At 30.4% G+C, this 23,202-nt stretch overlaps 1 protein-coding gene across 1 annotated transcript in view; it reads right to left on the reverse strand.

Moving 5' to 3' along the window:
- The window catches only part of LOC111623540 (ribonucleoside-diphosphate reductase large subunit-like), a 77,784-nt gene that overhangs the window by 42,109 nt on the left and 12,473 nt on the right, over positions 1 to 23,202 (reverse strand). Inside the window, exons 6-7 of the mRNA XM_023366148.1 lie at positions 20,159 to 20,198; positions 10,526 to 10,688 (exon numbers count right to left, since the gene is read on the reverse strand). Coding sequence (XP_023221916.1) covers positions 10,526 to 10,688; positions 20,159 to 20,198 — 203 coding nt within the window. The remainder of the gene's footprint in view (positions 1 to 10,525; positions 10,689 to 20,158; positions 20,199 to 23,202) is intronic.

The following is a 23,202-nucleotide window of genomic DNA, read 5'->3' on the forward strand; positions in this document are numbered from 1 at the left end:
GTACTTATTTTTTAATATTTTGAAATTTGCTGGGTGTTGTAATAATCTTTATTAAAAAAAATTGTCACAATATGTCATTAGTATATACTTACAGTCTTTAATAATATGCGTTGAGTGCTTTTCCTAGTGAAGCCACTTAAAACTGCCATATTAAAAGATAGTTGAGCTATTTCCACTTCAAATTAGCTGCTGTAGTGCTAGTGCAGCAAGGTTCATAAGCACTAATGACTGCCACCATAAATTATACACATATTATGTACTGTACCTCAAATGAAAATATTTGGCTACTTTGCACCAAAATGGATTACTCTTTTTTAGTTTCGCATGCAAAAAAATCATTTGGCACATTGGCTAATTTTTGGGCTACAAAAATTCAAGTTGGCTACATTTTTGGCTACATAAATTATTTAATCATTTGTTTTGGCCTAGAATGGCAAATCTGTTTGTGTCACCTTTACATGTAGTTTTACAGTTTATGTGCAGCTCAATACAATTTTTTATTTTCAGATATGACTCAAGGAAGCCAAAGGGTTGGACACCACTGATCTAGAGAATTATTCAACCCTTAGTTTTTGGTTATCTCTAGTTGTATTGGGGAAGAAGAAAAATGTAGCTGTAGACTTTAAGACTTGGATTGATAGGATAAGGCAAAACAACATATGAGGGATTTGTCAAACTGGTATGGGGGAAAAAAGTAAACTGGCTGAGACTAGGTGTTAGACAGGTGAAGAAAACTCAGAAAATTCCATATGTAGACTATAAGAACTTATCTGTAATATGAAGAAAAATATTTATCCCCCTCTGAGAATAATGATGCTTTGGACTTTCTTCAGTGAACTCAGCTCTGTTCTTTGATGACTTTGAATATGAGTATCAGCAAGTAATAGATGAACAAGACAGAAAAGACTGCTTTTATCACTACAGATAAAGACAGTCTAACTTTAAAATCCTCCCGTTTAGCCTGAATAATGTTCTGGCACTTTAGCCTGAATAATGTTCTGGCACTGGACTGTATCTTAGGATGGCTGAAGTGGCTGTTTTCATTATCAAGATGATGATATTTTCACTTCAACATTTTAAAACATTTATTTTGCCTTCCCCACCATATTAGAATGTTTCCAATGAGCTAGATTACAACTAACCCAGCAAGTGTCATTTTTGAGGTTGAAAGTATCTATCTTATTGATGAAACAGGGATCTAACTTCATCCTGACAAATTAAAAATTATTACAGTTTCCTGTCTGTCTTTATTTATAATGAATTACTTAGTGTATGCTTGTATTATCATTGCTTCATTAAAGCTTTGTTGACAAAAAAAGCAACAGCTTCCATTGCGACCTGAAATAGATCTTCAGAAGATTGAGCCATATTGATATATGAACATTACAACCACAGCACACTGACCAAGCTACATATGACATTAATGCAAAAATTGTTAGAATTGAATGAACTATGAACTGTTTTATATTAATATAAAACTAACAATAAGAATAAAAATAAAAGTAAAAAGCAGTTGTGTACAACAAATTTTCAGCAAGTAAGTGTAGTATATTATCAAAATTATGGAATTTATAAAATGTATCATTCTTTAAAGAGATTTGGAAATACTGATATAAATTTTATATTTCAATCATTATCAGTCAATCCTTTATTCCTTTAAAAGATTAATACCTTGGAGAGAGGGAGAAAACATATATAAGTAGTTTATTTAACATACAGTATTATCATTTTTAAAAATATTTTGTAAAAATTATCTAATAAAACTAACATGTTGGTGAATGTAAGACAGTTATTACAATTAGTGTTAATAAAGTTTTTTTTAAACTCTAAGCATTTTTCACAGAAATTAAATGTTGTAGGAAGAACTTATGAATTTTGCTCAGTTGACAAACAGTTATTTTTATTAGCAAAACGCTTATATTTTTCCATACAAAAAAAAAATTGCTGTAGTCAAAATTATATGCAACATTTTTAATATTAAAACTGATTACTTGTATATAGTGTTGGGGATTCAAATCTCTAGCATCAATGGATACCATGAGTGAAACTTATCATCTGTAATTCTTTGCCTATCCTCTTGATAAATATTGTCTTAAAATTATTTATTTTATATTTAATATTTTAGGACATTATCTGTATCATGAAAAGATACAAAAAAAACTGTATTTCAGTTTTTATATTTCATTGTATGGAATAAAATTTTAACCATTTTAACATATTTAATCATTACTTAATTACTGAAATTATTTATTAAATCAATAATTATACTAATTTTTATTTTATTTATCTTATGATTTTAATTATATTTCTCTACAGATAGAATTAATTTTCAAATAAGAAAATTTATATTGTATATATTGAAATTAAATATTATTTCATTTTATTCATTACATAGTTATTTTTGTTTAGTTCTGTTATTTAAAATGAGTTGCAAAATGATACAACCATATGTTTTTTGAATTTACTTTTATGAAAAAACATAACTAAGTACAAGTTTAATTTTCATAGCAACAATAACAAATAGTTTTTATATTTGACATAACAGGTGACTATTATCTCTTTTTTGCAAATTTGTGCAAGGAAAAAGAAATAAACAATAACTAAGAAGTCAGTTGTAAAATGATAAGACCACATTTGTTTGTAAAAGTTCTTCATTTGAATTGTACTGAGTTAATATATAAATTAGGTAACAAGATATCTTCATGAAATTTTCCAGAATAAAATGAATTAAGCAAGTTCTTGATGTGTAAATATAGCTTAATTAACATGTGTTGGAAAGCAGCACTTCCAGGTTTGAGAAAGGAAAATTATGGCTTTTAAAAAGAAAGGATTATCATGTAGAAAAATAGTAAGAAGAATTGGTTGTACTCCATATGTGGTAAACAACTTTTGAAACTTGGAAGCTATATGGGATAAAGAAGTCCTCTGTTAGACCAAGAAAGCTTACACCTAGGCAAGAGGGAAAAGTTATCAGGAAACTGAATTCTGGTGGAACATCCCTTGCACAGCTGTCTTATGATCCAAATATTAATGTTTACACATCTACCTTTTCAAGAGTTATCAACTGTAGAAAAATCCTAAAGTATAAAAATAAAAAAAGAACAGCCTCAACTTAAAAACAACAAAGAAACAGAAAAATGACATGGGAAAAGAATACATATCTTGGAAGAATGTATGAATGAGAGTCATGAGAAGAAAAATAACCTAGATCAGTTTTCTTTCCAACCTAGAAAAGTTTTCTTTCCAATTTGGCCCAGGGGCAAAAACCAGTTTTTGCCCCTGGGCCAAATTGGAAAGAAAACTTTTCTAGGTTGGAAAGAAAACTGATCTAGGTTATTTTTCTTCTCATGACTCTCATTCATACATTCTTCCAAGATATGTATTCTTTTCCCATGTCATTTTTCTGTTTCTTTGTTGTTTTTAAGTTGAGGCTGTTCTTTTTTTATTTTTATACTTTAGGATTTTTCTACAGTTGATAACTCTTGAAAAGGTAGATGTGTAAACATTAATATTTGGATCATAAGACAGCTGTGCAAGGGATGTTCCACCAGAATTCAGTTTCCTGATAACTTTTCCCTCTTGCCTAGGTGTAAGCTTTCTTGGTCTAACAGAGGACTTCTTTATCCCATATAGCTTCCAAGTTTCAAAAGTTGTTTACCACATATGGAGTACAACCAATTCTTCTTACTATTTTTCTACATGATAATCCTTTCTTTTTAAAAGCCATAATTTTCCTTTCTCAAACCTGGAAGTGCTGCTTTCCAACACATGTTAATTAAGCTATATTTACACATCAAGAACTTGCTTAATTCATTTTATTCTGGAAAATTTCATGAAGATATCTTGTTACCTAATTTATATATTAACTCAGTACAATTCAAATGAAGAACTTTTACAAACAAATGTGGTCTTATCATTTTACAACTGACTTCTTAGTTATTGTTTATTTCTTTTTCCTTGCACAAATTTGCAAAAAAGAGATAATAGTCACCTGTTATGTCAAATATAAAAACTATTTGTTATTGTTGCTATGAAAATTAAACTTGTACTTAGTTATGTTTTTTCATAAAAGTAAATTCAAAAAACATATGGTTGTATCATTTTGCAACTCATTTTAAATAACAGAACTAAACAAAAATAACTATGTAATGAATAAAATGAAATAATATTTAATTTCAATATATACAATATAAATTTTCTTATTTGAAAATTAATTCTATCTGTAGAGAAATATAATTAAAATCATAAGATAAATAAAATAAAAATTAGTATAATTATTGATTTAATAAATAATTTCAGTAATTAAGTAATGATTAAATATGTTAAAATGGTTAAAATTTTATTCCATACAATGAAATATAAAAACTGAAATACAGTTTTTTTTGTATCTTTTCATGATACAGATAATGTCCTAAAATATTAAATATAAAATAAATAATTTTAAGACAATATTTATCAAGAGGATAGGCAAAGAATTACAGATGATAAGTTTCACTCATGGTATCCATTGATGCTAGAGATTTGAATCCCCAACACTATATACAAGTAATCAGTTTTAATATTAAAAATGTTGCATATAATTTTGACTACAGCAATTTTTTTTTTGTATGGAAAAATATAAGCGTTTTGCTAATAAAAATAACTGTTTGTCAACTGAGCAAAATTCATAAGTTCTTCCTACAACATTTAATTTCTGTGAAAAATGCTTAGAGTTTAAAAAAAACTTTATTAACACTAATTGTAATAACTGTCTTACATTCACCAACATGTTAGTTTTATTAGATAATTTTTACAAAATATTTTTAAAAATGATAATACTGTATGTTAAATAAACTACTTATATATGTTTTCTCCCTCTCTCCAAGGTATTAATCTTTTAAAGGAATAAAGGATTGACTGATAATGATTGAAATATAAAATTTATATCAGTATTTCCAAATCTCTTTAAAGAATGATACATTTTATAAATTCCATAATTTTGATAATATACTACACTTACTTGCTGAAAATTTGTTGTACACAACTGCTTTTTACTTTTATTTTTATTCTTATTGTTAGTTTTATATTAATATAAAACAGTTCATAGTTCATTCAATTCTAACAATTTTTGCATTAATGTCATATGTAGCTTGGTCAGTGTGCTGTGGTTGTAATGTTCATATATCAATATGGCTCAATCTTCTGAAGATCTATTTCAGGTCGCAATGGAAGCTGTTGCTTTTTTTGTCAACAAAGCTTTAATGAAGCAATGATAATACAAGCATACACTAAGTAATTCATTATAAATAAAGACAGACAGGAAACTGTAATAATTTTTAATTTGTCAGGATGAAGTTAGATCCCTGTTTCATCAATAAGATAGATACTTTCAACCTCAAAAATGACACTTGCTGGGTTAGTTGTAATCTAGCTCATTGGAAACATTCTAATATGGTGGGGAAGGCAAAATAAATGTTTTAAAATGTTGAAGTGAAAATATCATCATCTTGATAATGAAAACAGCCACTTCAGCCATCCTAAGATACAGTCCAGTGCCAGAACATTATTCAGGCTAAAGTGCCAGAACATTATTCAGGCTAAACGGGAGGATTTTAAAGTTAGACTGTCTTTATCTGTAGTGATAAAAGCAGTCTTTTCTGTCTTGTTCATCTATTACTTGCTGATACTCATATTCAAAGTCATCAAAGAACAGAGCTGAGTTCACTGGAGAAAGTCCAAAGCATCATTATTCTCAGAGGGGGATAAATATTTTTCTTCATATTACAGATAAGTTCTTATAGTCTACATATGGAATTTTCTGAGTTTTCTTCACCTGTCTAACACCTAGTCTCAGCCAGTTTACTTTTTTCCCCCATACCAGTTTGACAAATCCCTCATATGTTGTTTTGCCTTATCCTATCAATCCAAGTCTTAAAGTCTACAGCTACATTTTTCTTCTTCCCCAATACAACTAGAGATAACCAAAAACTAAGGGTTGAATAATTCTCTAGATCAGTGGTGTCCAACCCTTTGGCTTCCTTGAGTCATATCTGAAAATAAAAAATTGTATTGAGCTGCACATAAACTGTAAAACTACATGTAAAGGTGACACAAACAGATTTGCCATTCTAGGCCAAAACAAATGATTAAATAATTTATATAGCCAAAAATGTAGCCAACTTGAATTTTTGTAGCCCAAAAATTAGCCAATGTGCCAAATGATTTTTTTGCATGCGAAACTAAAAAAGAGTAATCCATTTTGGTGCAAAGTAGCCAAATATTTTCATTTGAGGTACAGTACATAATATGTGTATAATTTATGGTGGCAGTCATTAGTGCTTATGAACCTTGCTGCACTAGCACTACAGCAGCTAATTTGAAGTGGAAATAGCTCAACTATCTTTTAATATGGCAGTTTTAAGTGGCTTCACTAGGAAAAGCACTCAACGCATATTATTAAAGACTGTAAGTATATACTAATGACATATTGTGACAATTTTTTTAATAAAGATTATTACAACACCCAGCAAATTTCAAAATATTAAAAAATAAGTACATAAAAATCTCAATGTTTTAAGGAAGTTTAGCTACAATTTTATTTTGAACCACATTCATTATAGTGCTGGGCCGTATGCAGGCCGTAGGTTTGACAGTTCTGCTCTACACCAACTCTATTTGACTTTTTAGTTGATACTGTGCTATTTGACTAATAAAATTCAATAAGGGCTTCTGTTTGATTGGTAAGTTTTGTCTGGTTTTGATATGAAGTTTCACCTTGACAGCAGCTCTTCCTCACAAGACGACATCAGGAATAAATAAGATCTCATATTTTATAAATTAGTAGATCAATTGATTATTTATGTCAGAGTAGGATCAATTAATTACTAAAGTAAATATTGATTATCAGCCCATATCTCTTACAACACAGTTTTATATGAATCCTCATCAAACAGCATAACGACCATAACTCTTGCTTTCTCTCTTCTAAACAAATGCCAGAAAGATGTAACTTAACCTGAAATGACTATTAGTAATCAATACTGAGATAACCATCATTGGCTACTATACAAAATGTTAGAAATAGAAAAACCTTCTCAGCATCAGATGCAGTAACCTTCAACAATACCATTACCAAATAACATGGGTTATAAATAATTGGAACAGCATTGATCCTAAGGGCCGAAAATCAAGTATTGCTCAAGACAGACAGATATTACAACCGGTGATGGGACAGTGGATAAAACACCTCCAAATGGATGCATTGGACTCAACAGTCTATCAAGACATCTGTTCTCTGGAAAATAATGATTTAAAGTAAAAAATCTGAATTTTAAATAAATTTTAAATTTATTTAAAATTCAGATTTTCACTAATTGCCATAAGAATTAGCACACCAAAGAGTTGTCAGAATCAAACAAAATTGTACAAATGTGCATGTAATGGTAATATAAGTGATTACAAAATGAAAGCAAAAAGATCATTTATTGCAGGAAAGACTATAAGTGAAAGGAGGTTCTAGTACCCTGTTGGGCCACCTTTAGTGTGAATATACAATGTAATACAAGCAGGCACAGAGACATACAGGTGCTGTATGATGTCCTGCAGATCTTGATCCACAATGGCTGAAAGTGGGCCTCTAGTTTGGCAAAACTCCTAGGTTGTCCAATTTGATTCCCAGATAATCCCAGACATGTTTGATTGATAACAAATAGAGGACTGGGCAGGCCAGGGAAGTGTAGCAATGTGACAGGCACTCCTGTGATATCCTTGCTATGTATGGTTGAGCATTGTCCTATTGGAAAATGACACTTTGGAGCCCTTCCATGAGAAGCAACACGTGGCTGCAGGATGTCACTAACATACTGCAGGACTGTCATGGTCCCTTGGATCACTATAAGAGGTGTCATATATATGTGATAGCACTCCAGACCATCATACTAGCTATACGGGTGGTGTGCCATTCGCCACTAGCTTCACGGGTGGTGAATGTCTCAATCCTGCCCATGGGGATTGGGGAGGATTGGGACATTCACCATAGAGCCTCCAGACATGAATACAGCTGTTGTCAGTGAACAAACTGAATCTGGATTTGTTGCTGTAGATGATCTGGTTCTATTCTGTTGTGGTTCAATCCCATCAGGAGCAACACCATTCCAAACAGAGACAACAGTAGATGGATGTCAATGCTAGCACATGTAATGGCTGCCACAATAACAAATGTTCCATCCAGGCATCTTAAAACAGAATAGACAGACACTGGGGCCTGTAATAATGGCACAACCTGTGTCCAGATGGTTGATAATGATACAGTCGGCTGTGGGCATGCTTGTCAGGGGACCGGGTAGTTCTCTTGACTAGTGGTCTGCCCAGGGTGTCCTGAGCCTGGGCATAGTGTGTGCAAGCTCTCTCTTGTCCACTGGTCCCAACACCTCAATGTTGTCAGAACGGCCTAGGTGGCTGACTATTTGATGAGATGACCATCCAGTTTCTCTCAACCTGATGATCCTTCCCCTCTCAAACTCAGTTAGTTGTTCATATGGTTTTTGATTGTGACATAAAGTCATCTCTAGTGATACAGTGTCCCTCTGCAACAGGTAAAGTACTGATAAAACGCCTTTGTACACTTTTTTGTAGGCCAAGGGGGGACACTTTAGTGCCCTCTGCTGGCATTACACAATGAGCCATCAGGCTAGAACTCTAATCATTTCCATATCTGCTTGAGACTCATCTGCATGCCAAGTTTTGTAGTGATATGACAACTTGGTGCTCTAATTTTTATGGCAACAAAGTATATTTTTCAAATTTTGAAAATAATTTCAANTTGAGTATTTGCGGATCCGCAGCGCTGGATCCAGCACCTGATGCTGGATCCAGCAGGCTGAAAAATGCGCTGGATCCAGCTGGATTGCTGGATGAGGGATCCAGCAATTGCAATCCCTACTTACAACAAAATGAATTTACAACCAGACCTTTAATAAATTGAGGTATATCTGTATGAAAACTGATAAATTTTCAATTCAGTTATAGAAAAACAGTAACGTCTTTTCATATGTTTATGCTTTTGTAGAAATATTTGTGTTATCATCTCATTATTAACTTGGCAATTAATTTATTTAATAATAAATGAATTGCTATATACATCATTATCACTTGGTTAGCATTTTTTTTTTTTTTTGGGTCATTCAATATTTCTTTTAGCAGACTTTAAAATTAAATTAAATCTTTCCTAAAAAGCGTTTCTAGATATTTTAGAAAGAATAAACATTCCACACAAATTCTGATGAGTTTTATCTTCACATGTTGCTGCAGTACCTCCATGTAAGAACAGATTAATTAAACAGGATTAACTAAAACAATCATGAATATCAATTTGCAATCAATAATTGGATGGCAGCCTACCGCTCTGGGGGACCCAGGATCGAATCTGGACAGGTCAAGGAATCCCCATGAATTTTTCGGGGAGTGGTCTGTTCAGATATGTCGGGCCCCGTCCCTCACCACCCAGTTGCCCATTGTGGGCCTGGCTGAACACATAATGGGCCTGCGATAAGAGGCCCCCTTAGTGCCCACAGGGTGGAAAGAGTATAAAAAAAAAAAGAATATCAATAATTTCTTTATTCATGATTAACTTCCTATTTCTTATAAGCATTAGTATATTCCACAATAGAAATTTTCTGTTTTTTTTTTTCTTCTTTTGCAAAATAATATTTATAAGTGTGAAACAAACTTACAAAAAATTATTTTTTTAAAAGTTTATAAATTATTCACAAATACTATTTAGTGAAATTTAAATTAAACTAATGACGGAAAAACTTTCTCAAACTCAAACAAAAGAATAGCCTATGATTTATTTATTTATTCTTATTAAATTAAATAAAATAATAAAGCCATTAATTTAATCTTTCCATTAATAGAGACAGATGAAATGGTAATTGATAATAACAAATTTCGGCAGGATTTGGGAAGTTTTTGGAATTTCTTTGATCAAATAAAAAACAAATATGAAGGCATTATCTCATCAAAAAAGTTATAACAGAGAAAGCAATGTAAAAAATATTACCTACATAGTAGCCTGTAAAGTGTTACACTAGAATACTATATATATTATTAGACATAGTACTATGTACTGTACAATACTCTGTATCCATTAAATTTTGTCACTCCTTGAAATGACCAATTTTCCTAAGTTTTGGGAGTAGTTGTCGTAAAGAAGGTTTTCTGTATTTGAAAAATTCAGCAAAATGTAGTGTATAAATTCTGGGATCAAAATTTTTAATATTAAAACTAACATTTACAAATATACTTCTCTCATAACTTTAACATCTGCATTTTTTTTTTCTTTCTTAGACTCTTGGGATTAAAACTTTAGTTTGATTTCCAAGAAAGCAGAAATGTGTAGATATTAAACTAATTAGACTTTTAGCAAATGTCTTTTCTGGAACATCCAACATAATTTACAAATCCAGAATGAAACTTTATTTTTCTATGTAAAACAAAAATTAAAAATTTAATGCTTTCTTAACTAAAGCAAAAATTCTTATGATACCTAGATAATTGCATTTTTGGTACACCAGCATAGAAAAGAGTTGAACATGAACAAATGAACCATTTTTCAGACATTAGATTATAAAGTTCAAGAACAGAAGAAATATCATCTTTATGAATTCCTATAGCTACTCTCATAAACATCTGTTGTGGACTTTCTACAACTATGTAATAGAAAAATAAAATTAAAAATTTTTTAAATCAATAAAAATTTATCAAAAGTATTTACTTTTAATAAGAATAATAAAAAGAATTTTTAAATGCATTAAATTAATAAATAAAGATGCTACAAAATAAATTATGTTTAAAATAAATAAATAAACTTAAAAATTTGTCATTTTACAGTTAAAATAAATTTCTATTAATTGAATCTATACGATCAGTTGCAAAATGATACCACTACTGTTCTTTTGAGCATAATTTTATTAAGACAACACAACTAACTGCAAATATAATTTTTATAGAAACATTTACAAATGGTTTATATATTTCAAGTATTAACTGAAGTTATTTTTTTCTGTAGAATATAATAGAAAAACAACTATTTCAATGCAATATCCAGTAAATAAACAATATTTCAAAGCAATGTTAAATACATGATTATGCATGCTTTCCACAAGCTTCTGAAACAAAGAGATGTCAATTCCTTCCCAAGCAGAGATAATTGCTTTCTTCAGTTCTTCAATGTTATTATACTGTGACATATACATGCTCAAAGTTCTCCAGAGGTACTCCATAGAGTTTAAGTCTGGTGAAATGGCTGGTCATCCCATAAAATCCATTTTCCAAGACTACTCTCATGTAGACTTTGTAACATGTATGAATGCATTGTCTTGCTGAAATGTCCAGAATGATTCACTAATAACCTCCTCAAATGGCAAAAAGTTCTCTTCTAACAGATGTTGATAGTAACTTTCATTCAGATTCAGCTTGTTGGAAATGTGAGATTTGTTTTATCATTATAACCAAGCCATCCAGACTATTACTTATCATCCTTGCTGTCACTTGGAGAAGATTTGTTCCTTTTTTCTAAGATCATAACAATAAAATGCCAAGCCATCTAGGTCAGGCATGGCCAACATACGGCCCGCAGGCCAGATCCAGCCCGCAATCAATCTTTCAATATTAGGTCTGAAGTCTGAATAGCTCGATGAAAAATTCTGATGCCTAAAAGAAGAAAAGGTCAACAACTGTGCGTTTAGAGTTAACCCTCCATTACAAATCTCGTAAGTACAGCGTAGAGTGTTGATAAAGCATGATAATGTGAAAAATGTATCTGTAATCTCTATCTACAATTCAGTCTCTATGGGGTGACACAATGAGATCTTGCACCACCTCAAAATCTTTCTAGGGCAGCCTCAGGTTCGGCCCATGGAAAAAGTTTTCTTTCCAATTTGGCCCAGNCCTAGAATGGCAAATCTGTTTGTGTCACCTTTACATGTAGTTTTACAGTTTATGTGCAGCTCAATACAATTTTTTATTTTCAGATATGACTCAAGGAAGCCAAAGGGTTGGACACCACTGATCTAGAGAATTATTCAACCCTTAGTTTTTGGTTATCTCTAGTTGTATTGGGGAAGAAGAAAAATGTAGCTGTAGACTTTAAGACTTGGATTGATAGGATAAGGCAAAACAACATATGAGGGATTTGTCAAACTGGTATGGGGGAAAAAAGTAAACTGGCTGAGACTAGGTGTTAGACAGGTGAAGAAAACTCAGAAAATTCCATATGTAGACTATAAGAACTTATCTGTAATATGAAGAAAAATATTTATCCCCCTCTGAGAATAATGATGCTTTGGACTTTCTTCAGTGAACTCAGCTCTGTTCTTTGATGACTTTGAATATGAGTATCAGCAAGTAATAGATGAACAAGACAGAAAAGACTGCTTTTATCACTACAGATAAAGACAGTCTAACTTTAAAATCCTCCCGTTTAGCCTGAATAATGTTCTGGCACTTTAGCCTGAATAATGTTCTGGCACTGGACTGTATCTTAGGATGGCTGAAGTGGCTGTTTTCATTATCAAGATGATGATATTTTCACTTCAACATTTTAAAACATTTATTTTGCCTTCCCCACCATATTAGAATGTTTCCAATGAGCTAGATTACAACTAACCCAGCAAGTGTCATTTTTGAGGTTGAAAGTATCTATCTTATTGATGAAACAGGGATCTAACTTCATCCTGACAAATTAAAAATTATTACAGTTTCCTGTCTGTCTTTATTTATAATGAATTACTTAGTGTATGCTTGTATTATCATTGCTTCATTAAAGCTTTGTTGACAAAAAAAGCAACAGCTTCCATTGCGACCTGAAATAGATCTTCAGAAGATTGAGCCATATTGATATATGAACATTACAACCACAGCACACTGACCAAGCTACATATGACATTAATGCAAAAATTGTTAGAATTGAATGAACTATGAACTGTTTTATATTAATATAAAACTAACAATAAGAATAAAAATAAAAGTAAAAAGCAGTTGTGTACAACAAATTTTCAGCAAGTAAGTGTAGTATATTATCAAAATTATGGAATTTATAAAATGTATCATTCTTTAAAGAGATTTGGAAATACTGATATAAATTTTATATTTCAATCATTATCAGTCAATCCTTTATTCCTTTAAAAGATTAATACCTTGGAGAGAGGGAGAAAACATATATAAGTAGTTTATTTAACATACAGTATTATCATTTTTAAAAATATTTTGTAAAAATTATCTAATAAAACTAACATGTTGGTGAATGTAAGACAGTTATTACAATTAGTGTTAATAAAGTTTTTTTTAAACTCTAAGCATTTTTCACAGAAATTAAATGTTGTAGGAAGAACTTATGAATTTTGCTCAGTTGACAAACAGTTATTTTTATTAGCAAAACGCTTATATTTTTCCATACAAAAAAAAAATTGCTGTAGTCAAAATTATATGCAACATTTTTAATATTAAAACTGATTACTTGTATATAGTGTTGGGGATTCAAATCTCTAGCATCAATGGATACCATGAGTGAAACTTATCATCTGTAATTCTTTGCCTATCCTCTTGATAAATATTGTCTTAAAATTATTTATTTTATATTTAATATTTTAGGACATTATCTGTATCATGAAAAGATACAAAAAAAACTGTATTTCAGTTTTTATATTTCATTGTATGGAATAAAATTTTAACCATTTTAACATATTTAATCATTACTTAATTACTGAAATTATTTATTAAATCAATAATTATACTAATTTTTATTTTATTTATCTTATGATTTTAATTATATTTCTCTACAGATAGAATTAATTTTCAAATAAGAAAATTTATATTGTATATATTGAAATTAAATATTATTTCATTTTATTCATTACATAGTTATTTTTGTTTAGTTCTGTTATTTAAAATGAGTTGCAAAATGATACAACCATATGTTTTTTGAATTTACTTTTATGAAAAAACATAACTAAGTACAAGTTTAATTTTCATAGCAACAATAACAAATAGTTTTTATATTTGACATAACAGGTGACTATTATCTCTTTTTTGCAAATTTGTGCAAGGAAAAAGAAATAAACAATAACTAAGAAGTCAGTTGTAAAATGATAAGACCACATTTGTTTGTAAAAGTTCTTCATTTGAATTGTACTGAGTTAATATATAAATTAGGTAACAAGATATCTTCATGAAATTTTCCAGAATAAAATGAATTAAGCAAGTTCTTGATGTGTAAATATAGCTTAATTAACATGTGTTGGAAAGCAGCACTTCCAGGTTTGAGAAAGGAAAATTATGGCTTTTAAAAAGAAAGGATTATCATGTAGAAAAATAGTAAGAAGAATTGGTTGTACTCCATATGTGGTAAACAACTTTTGAAACTTGGAAGCTATATGGGATAAAGAAGTCCTCTGTTAGACCAAGAAAGCTTACACCTAGGCAAGAGGGAAAAGTTATCAGGAAACTGAATTCTGGTGGAACATCCCTTGCACAGCTGTCTTATGATCCAAATATTAATGTTTACACATCTACCTTTTCAAGAGTTATCAACTGTAGAAAAATCCTAAAGTATAAAAATAAAAAAAGAACAGCCTCAACTTAAAAACAACAAAGAAACAGAAAAATGACATGGGAAAAGAATACATATCTTGGAAGAATGTATGAATGAGAGTCATGAGAAGAAAAATAACCTAGATCAGTTTTCTTTCCAACCTAGAAAAGTTTTCTTTCCAATTTGGCCCAGGGGCAAAAACCAGTTTTTGCCCCTGGGCCAAATTGGAAAGAAAACTTTTCTAGGTTGGAAAGAAAACTGATCTAGGTTATTTTTCTTCTCATGACTCTCATTCATACATTCTTCCAAGATATGTATTCTTTTCCCATGTCATTTTTCTGTTTCTTTGTTGTTTTTAAGTTGAGGCTGTTCTTTTTTTATTTTTATACTTTAGGATTTTTCTACAGTTGATAACTCTTGAAAAGGTAGATGTGTAAACATTAATATTTGGATCATAAGACAGCTGTGCAAGGGATGTTCCACCAGAATTCAGTTTCCTGATAACTTTTCCCTCTTGCCTAGGTGTAAGCTTTCTTGGTCTAACAGAGGACTTCTTTATCCCATATAGCTTCCAAGTTTCAAAAGTTGTTTACCACATATGGAGTACAACCAATTCTTCTTACTATTTTTCTACATGATAATCCTTTCTTTTTAAAAGCCATAATTTTCCTTTCTCAAACCTGGAAGTGCTGCTTTCCAACACATGTTAATTAAGCTATATTTACACATCAAGAACTTGCTTAATTCATTTTATTCTGGAAAATTTCATGAAGATATCTTGTTACCTAATTTATATATTAACTCAGTACAATTCAAATGAAGAACTTTTACAAACAAATGTGGTCTTATCATTTTACAACTGACTTCTTAGTTATTGTTTATTTCTTTTTCCTTGCACAAATTTGCAAAAAAGAGATAATAGTCACCTGTTATGTCAAATATAAAAACTATTTGTTATTGTTGCTATGAAAATTAAACTTGTACTTAGTTATGTTTTTTCATAAAAGTAAATTCAAAAAACATATGGTTGTATCATTTTGCAACTCATTTTAAATAACAGAACTAAACAAAAATAACTATGTAATGAATAAAATGAAATAATATTTAATTTCAATATATACAATATAAATTTTCTTATTTGAAAATTAATTCTATCTGTAGAGAAATATAATTAAAATCATAAGATAAATAAAATAAAAATTAGTATAATTATTGATTTAATAAATAATTTCAGTAATTAAGTAATGATTAAATATGTTAAAATGGTTAAAATTTTATTCCATACAATGAAATATAAAAACTGAAATACAGTTTTTTTTGTATCTTTTCATGATACAGATAATGTCCTAAAATATTAAATATAAAATAAATAATTTTAAGACAATATTTATCAAGAGGATAGGCAAAGAATTACAGATGATAAGTTTCACTCATGGTATCCATTGATGCTAGAGATTTGAATCCCCAACACTATATACAAGTAATCAGTTTTAATATTAAAAATGTTGCATATAATTTTGACTACAGCAATTTTTTTTTTGTATGGAAAAATATAAGCGTTTTGCTAATAAAAATAACTGTTTGTCAACTGAGCAAAATTCATAAGTTCTTCCTACAACATTTAATTTCTGTGAAAAATGCTTAGAGTTTAAAAAAAACTTTATTAACACTAATTGTAATAACTGTCTTACATTCACCAACATGTTAGTTTTATTAGATAATTTTTACAAAATATTTTTAAAAATGATAATACTGTATGTTAAATAAACTACTTATATATGTTTTCTCCCTCTCTCCAAGGTATTAATCTTTTAAAGGAATAAAGGATTGACTGATAATGATTGAAATATAAAATTTATATCAGTATTTCCAAATCTCTTTAAAGAATGATACATTTTATAAATTCCATAATTTTGATAATATACTACACTTACTTGCTGAAAATTTGTTGTACACAACTGCTTTTTACTTTTATTTTTATTCTTATTGTTAGTTTTATATTAATATAAAACAGTTCATAGTTCATTCAATTCTAACAATTTTTGCATTAATGTCATATGTAGCTTGGTCAGTGTGCTGTGGTTGTAATGTTCATATATCAATATGGCTCAATCTTCTGAAGATCTATTTCAGGTCGCAATGGAAGCTGTTGCTTTTTTTGTCAACAAAGCTTTAATGAAGCAATGATAATACAAGCATACACTAAGTAATTCATTATAAATAAAGACAGACAGGAAACTGTAATAATTTTTAATTTGTCAGGATGAAGTTAGATCCCTGTTTCATCAATAAGATAGATACTTTCAACCTCAAAAATGACACTTGCTGGGTTAGTTGTAATCTAGCTCATTGGAAACATTCTAATATGGTGGGGAAGGCAAAATAAATGTTTTAAAATGTTGAAGTGAAAATATCATCATCTTGATAATGAAAACAGCCACTTCAGCCATCCTAAGATACAGTCCAGTGCCAGAACATTATTCAGGCTAAAGTGCCAGAACATTATTCAGGCTAAACGGGAGGATTTTAAAGTTAGACTGTCTTTATCTGTAGTGATAAAAGCAGTCTTTTCTGTCTTGTTCATCTATTACTTGCTGATACTCATATTCAAAGTCATCAAAGAACAGAGCTGAGTTCACTGGAGAAAGTCCAAAGCATCATTATTCTCAGAGGGGGATAAATATTTTTCTTCATATTACAGATAAGTTCTTATAGTCTACATATGGAATTTTCTGAGTTTTCTTCACCTGTCTAACACCTAGTCTCAGCCAGTTTACTTTTTTCCCCCATACCAGTTTGACAAATCCCTCATATGTTGTTTTGCCTTATCCTATCAATCCAAGTCTTAAAGTCTACAGCTACATTTTTCTTCTTCCCCAATACAACTAGAGATAACCAAAAACTAAGGGTTGAATAATTCTCTAGATCAGTGGTGTCCAACCCTTTGGCTTCCTTGAGTCATATCTGAAAATAAAAAATTGTATTGAGCTGCACATAAACTGTAAAACTACATGTAAAGGTGACACAAACAGATTTGCCATTCTAGGCCAAAACAAATGATTAAATAATTTATGTAGCCAAAAATGTAGCCAACTTGAATTTTTGTAGCCCAAAAATTTTGTCTGGTTTTGATATGAAGTTTCACCTTGACAGCAGCTCTTCCTCACAAGACGACATCAGGAATAAATAAGATCTCATATTTTATAAATTAGTAGATCAATTGATTATTTATGTCAGAGTAGGATCAATTAATTACTAAAGTAAATATTGATTATCAGCCCATATCTCTTACAACACAGTTTTATATGAATCCTCATCAAACAGCATAACGACCATAACTCTTGCTTTCTCTCTTCTAAACAAATGCCAGAAAGATGTAACTTAACCTGAAATGACTATTAGTAATCAATACTGAGATAACCATCATTGGCTACTATACAAAATGTTAGAAATAGAAAAACCTTCTCAGCATCAGATGCAGTAACCTTCAACAATACCATTACCAAATAACATGGGTTATAAATAATTGGAACAGCATTGATCCTAAGGGCCGAAAATCAAGTATTGCTCAAGACAGACAGATATTACAACCGGTGATGGGACAGTGGATAAAACACCTCCAAATGGATGCATTGGACTCAACAGTCTATCAAGACATCTGTTCTCTGGAAAATAATGATTTAAAGTAAAAAATCTGAATTTTAAATAAATTTTAAATTTATTTAAAATTCAGATTTTCACTAATTGCCATAAGAATTAGCACACCAAAGAGTTGTCAGAATCAAACAAAATTGTACAAATGTGCATGTAATGGTAATATAAGTGATTACAAAATGAAAGCAAAAAGATCATTTATTGCAGGAAAGACTATAAGTGAAAGGAGGTTCTAGTACCCTGTTGGGCCACCTTTAGTGTGAATATACAATGTAATACAAGCAGGCACAGAGACATACAGGTGCTGTATGATGTCCTGCAGATCTTGATCCACAATGGCTGAAAGTGGGCCTCTAGTTTGGCAAAACTCCTAGGTTGTCCAATTTGATTCCCAGATAATCCCAGACATGTTTGATTGATAACAAATAGGGGACTGGGCAGGCCAGGGAAGTGTAGCAATGTGACAGGCACTCCTGTGATATCCTTGCTATGTATGGTTGAGCATTGTCCTATTGGAAAATGACATTTTGGAGCCCTTCCATGAGAAGCAACACGTGGCTGCAGGATGTCACTAACATACTGCAGGACTGTCATGGTCCCTTGGATCACTATAAGAGGTGTCATATATATGTGATAGCACTCCAGACCATCATACTAGCTATACGGGTGGTGTGCCATTCGCCACTAGCTTCACGGGTGGTGAATGTCTCAATCCTGCCCATGGGGATTGGGGAGGATTGGGACATTCACCATAGAGCCTCCAGACATGAATACAGCTGTTGTCAGTGAACAAACTGAATCTGGATTTGTTGCTGTAGATGATCTGGTTCTATTCTGTTGTGGTTCAATCCCATCAGGAACAACACCATTCCAAACAGAGACAACAGTAGATGGATGTCAATGCTAGCACATGTAATGGCTGCCACAATAACAAATGTTCCATCCAGGCATCTTAAAACAGAATAGACAGACACTGGGGCCTGTAATAATGGCACAACCTGTGTCCAGATGGTTGATAATGATACAGTCGGCTGTGGGCATGCTTGTCAGGGGACCGGGTAGTTCTCTTGACTAGTGGTCTGCCCAGGGTGTCCTGAGCCTGGGCATAGTGTGTGCAAGCTCTCTCTTGTCCACTGGTCCCAACACCTCAATGTTGTCAGAACGGCCTAGGTGGCTGACTATTTGATGAGATGACCATCCAGTTTCTCTCAACCTGATGATCCTTCCCCTCTCAAACTCAGTTAGTTGTTCATATGGTTTTTGATTGTGACATAAAGTCATCTCTAGTGATACAGTGTCCCTCTGCAACAGGTAAAGTACTGATAAAACGCCTTTGTACACTTTTTTGTAGGCCAAGGGGGGACACTTTAGTGCCCTCTGCTGGCATTACACAATGAGCCATCAGGCTAGAACTCTAATCATTTCCATATCTGCTTGAGACTCATCTGCATGCCAAGTTTTGTAGTGATATGACAACTTGGTGCTCTAATTTTTATGGCAACAAAGTATATTTTTCAAATTTTGAAAATAATTTCAAAAATCTTTATTTCTTTCACAAGTAAATTTTGTAAAGTTAAGAAAAAAAAGATAAACAGCATTTATGAAAATGTTTAAAGGTTTTATTCAGTATGCATGTGATTCAAAATTCTAATGGCTGTGACATTGAATTAATTGGCAAGTCATATTCTCATCATCCAATTGAATATTTAACAGATTCTGGTAAGTTGCAAAATAAACTAAAAGTAAAAAAAAATTACAATAAGTTTAAAAATTAAGTAATTATTAATTTCATTAAAAAAAGGAATCAAAATTTTTGATGAAATTGTGATTCAGCTTAATACAATTTTATATTTATGAAAATAATTTCAAAATATAATTTTATATTTTAATTTTTCAGGTAATTTTTAAAAATCTGTATGAATGGTGTTTACTTACCTTTCCCATTTATTCTGAGCAAAAAAGACTTTTCTAATGCCTGTTTGTAAATAAATTGAAAATGCATAAGCATAATATAATTTTGTAAAAAAAGTTTAAATATTTAAAAATTAAATAAAAAAATTTTTTAAATTTTGTAGTTATCTCTGTCTTTTGTAATTTTGTAGCATTATAAAAGCATTAATTATTATAAAATAATTAATGCTTTTTATTTGTAATTTAGTAAATGAGAATTATAATAAAAATTTAAAAATTACATGTTTATTAGACAAATTCATTCAAGTGTTAATTAAAAGAGCAATAAATTAAAAGTATGTTACAACTTTTTTTATTTTAAAAGAAAAGAATCATAAATCATGTACAGTAAACTCCCGATTATCCATGTGCAGATTATCTATGCATGAATTTAATTTTCAAAAAAATAATTGTGTGTGTATGTATTTTTTAAATAGTTGCTTGCTTTCCTGTTTACGCATCCTATAAGTGTGCATATTTAGATGTTTGAAGTGGATGGTGGGATATCTGAAGTCAGCTGGACTGATTTTAGTTAAGCCACTTCTTTCGCACCAGACATTTCTTTTTGGAGGAGAAAATGATAATGAGTACATTTATACAGTTTTGTTTAGTTGCATGTCATAATACGTATCACAATTTAAGATTTGATTATATGTACGTGTGTATAATACATATTATACATAATAGTTTTTTCAAATAAATAATTATAGTTCGGGTTATCCATGTTTTTTGATTATCTGTGCCACCTCTCCCCACCATTAGCCCAAATAATTGGGAGTTTACTGTAATAGTAAAATGATCCCTCATGATAAAAAAAACTAAACTTTCATTTAACTTAATTGCATTAAACCAGTTGTGCTAAGCAGTAATAATCTTTTCTCAATAAGATATATTCAAACAAATTTATTTCTGATTTTAATATTATTTTCTAACAATTTTTTATGATATCTGATGATAAAAATTCCTTGTAAAACTACAAGGAATTTTTATTATCAGATATTTTATCAAATTCTCTCTTGAATATATGTATATGAATTCTCTATTTAACTTAACAAAATAATCCTAATCTTTTTAAATGCCATAAAAGTAATGATAAGGAAATTTAGAAACCTATATTCCAACATTAACAAGGAAAATTTCTATATTTTGTTTCGTAATTTTTATTTATTTTAATAAAAATACTCTAACTGTATTTGTTCAAATATGTTAAGTATTCAGTAATCTAAGCATATATAATTCCCTAAGCTTAATACTTATAAAAAATAAGACCATAAGATTGTATAATTAATTTCTATCACCATCAATATAAAAACTCATATTTAAATGTTAAATTAACTTGCTATTTATGTAGGGATAGTTATTGAGATAGAAAACTAGAAATGACAATAATCTTCCAGTGTTTGTAACCATTTTGATAGAACAATAATGTTCCCGCCTTCGTAATGTCTTTTTCATCTTTTCTTCCCTTTGCACCGTCACCAACTGTCATCTTTTTCACCTCTCCCCTTACTTGTCTCTCTCCCTCATTCTCCTCGCCTCCCCCCACAACCCCTCATAAATTTATTGTCTTAACAGTTTAGGAATGTTACTCGTCTAAACCCCACATTTATACAATATTAAAATCTAGGAAATTAACTTAAATATTCTGGATTAATATAATTAAAATGTTTTATAATTTATTTTTAAAGAATTTATCCATTTACACAAAAATTCAAATATACCAAATTGTTCTAGAAGATATTTGTAATTTCTTTAACTAAATCAACAAAACAGTTCATTAGCTTTCTCAGTTAATAGTTTCATCATAACTATGGTTTCTCTAACGAGATCCCATAATCCTGGCTGGTTTTAACCTGGAAAATTCTTCTCATCCTGGGAAATCCCTCAAATTTCTTAAAAGTTCACCTTTTTCTTATTTTGTGTTAAGGTTGAAAAGATTTTCAAATAGAAAATATAATTAATTCATAAACTGTCAGAATACGTTTGTATTTATTCATTTTAAGCCTGTTTATTAGTTTTTAAATTTTTGCTTGTTATGGCATGTCACAGGTTGTTAATAAGCAATATGTAGCAGGAATCTGAAAACTTTTTACTTGTCAAAACCTGCAATATCTTGAATAATTGTGCTGATGCTGTCTTAATTTTTTTTAACCATGCCCAGTAGCTTCAATAACTGCATTATGCCAGATTGTGCAAATTGGACAAGGATACAAATAAGTATGAAGTTTTACTTCGTAAACCTGATTATTAAAGCTAAACGAACTGCCAAATTGTCTGGATATAAGCTTGATGCTATATCCAGCTATTAAAGCAGCTGAGGTAGACAAATCAAGAATACTATACAGCAAAAGAAGTACTGCAATGCATCTCAAAAATGAACTAGAAATCTTCAAGGCTACAGGTGAAAAAACACATAACATCTGTCTTCTCTTAAATGCATTAAAGATGATTCCACCCACATCAATTGAATCAGAAAGGGCATTCTCAGTAGCAGGACTTTACATTACTAAAATAAGAACCAGATTGAGTGATCGGAGTATTGACCATCTTTGCTTTATAAATCTTATTAAAAAATTTACAATTAAATTTTGTATTATGTTTTATTTAAAAAACAAAAATTACCTTCTAAGTTAGAAGTTTGATCTAAGCTCATTTTTTTTCTTTAAATTTTCAACTCAATTCAAAGACAATCAATTCAAATTTGTTGTAAGCAGTTTCCAACAAACTTTAATAAATGTTTCTATTTGTGAAAATTTCTACATAATTCAAAGGTAATTTTTAATACATATTTTATACAGAATTATTATTATTATTTTGGAGGTTGCAGGAAGTATTAAATTACTTAAAAACTGAAAAATAATTATATTATTCAATTTCAAGATTTATTTTATATCTTAAAAATAATTAATTATATCCTGGCAACTATATCCAGGAAACAGATCCCTGTTTTCTCGAAATCCTAAGACAAGCAAAGGCCCGGGAAATGAGAAACCCTAATCATAACCATAGAAATATTTAAAACCTAACTC

This window comes from Centruroides sculpturatus, unplaced genomic scaffold (genome assembly GCF_000671375.1).
Source record: "Centruroides sculpturatus isolate CEXI.00-Female unplaced genomic scaffold, Cexi_2.0 scaffold288, whole genome shotgun sequence".
NCBI lineage: Eukaryota > Metazoa > Arthropoda > Arachnida > Scorpiones > Buthidae > Centruroides > Centruroides sculpturatus.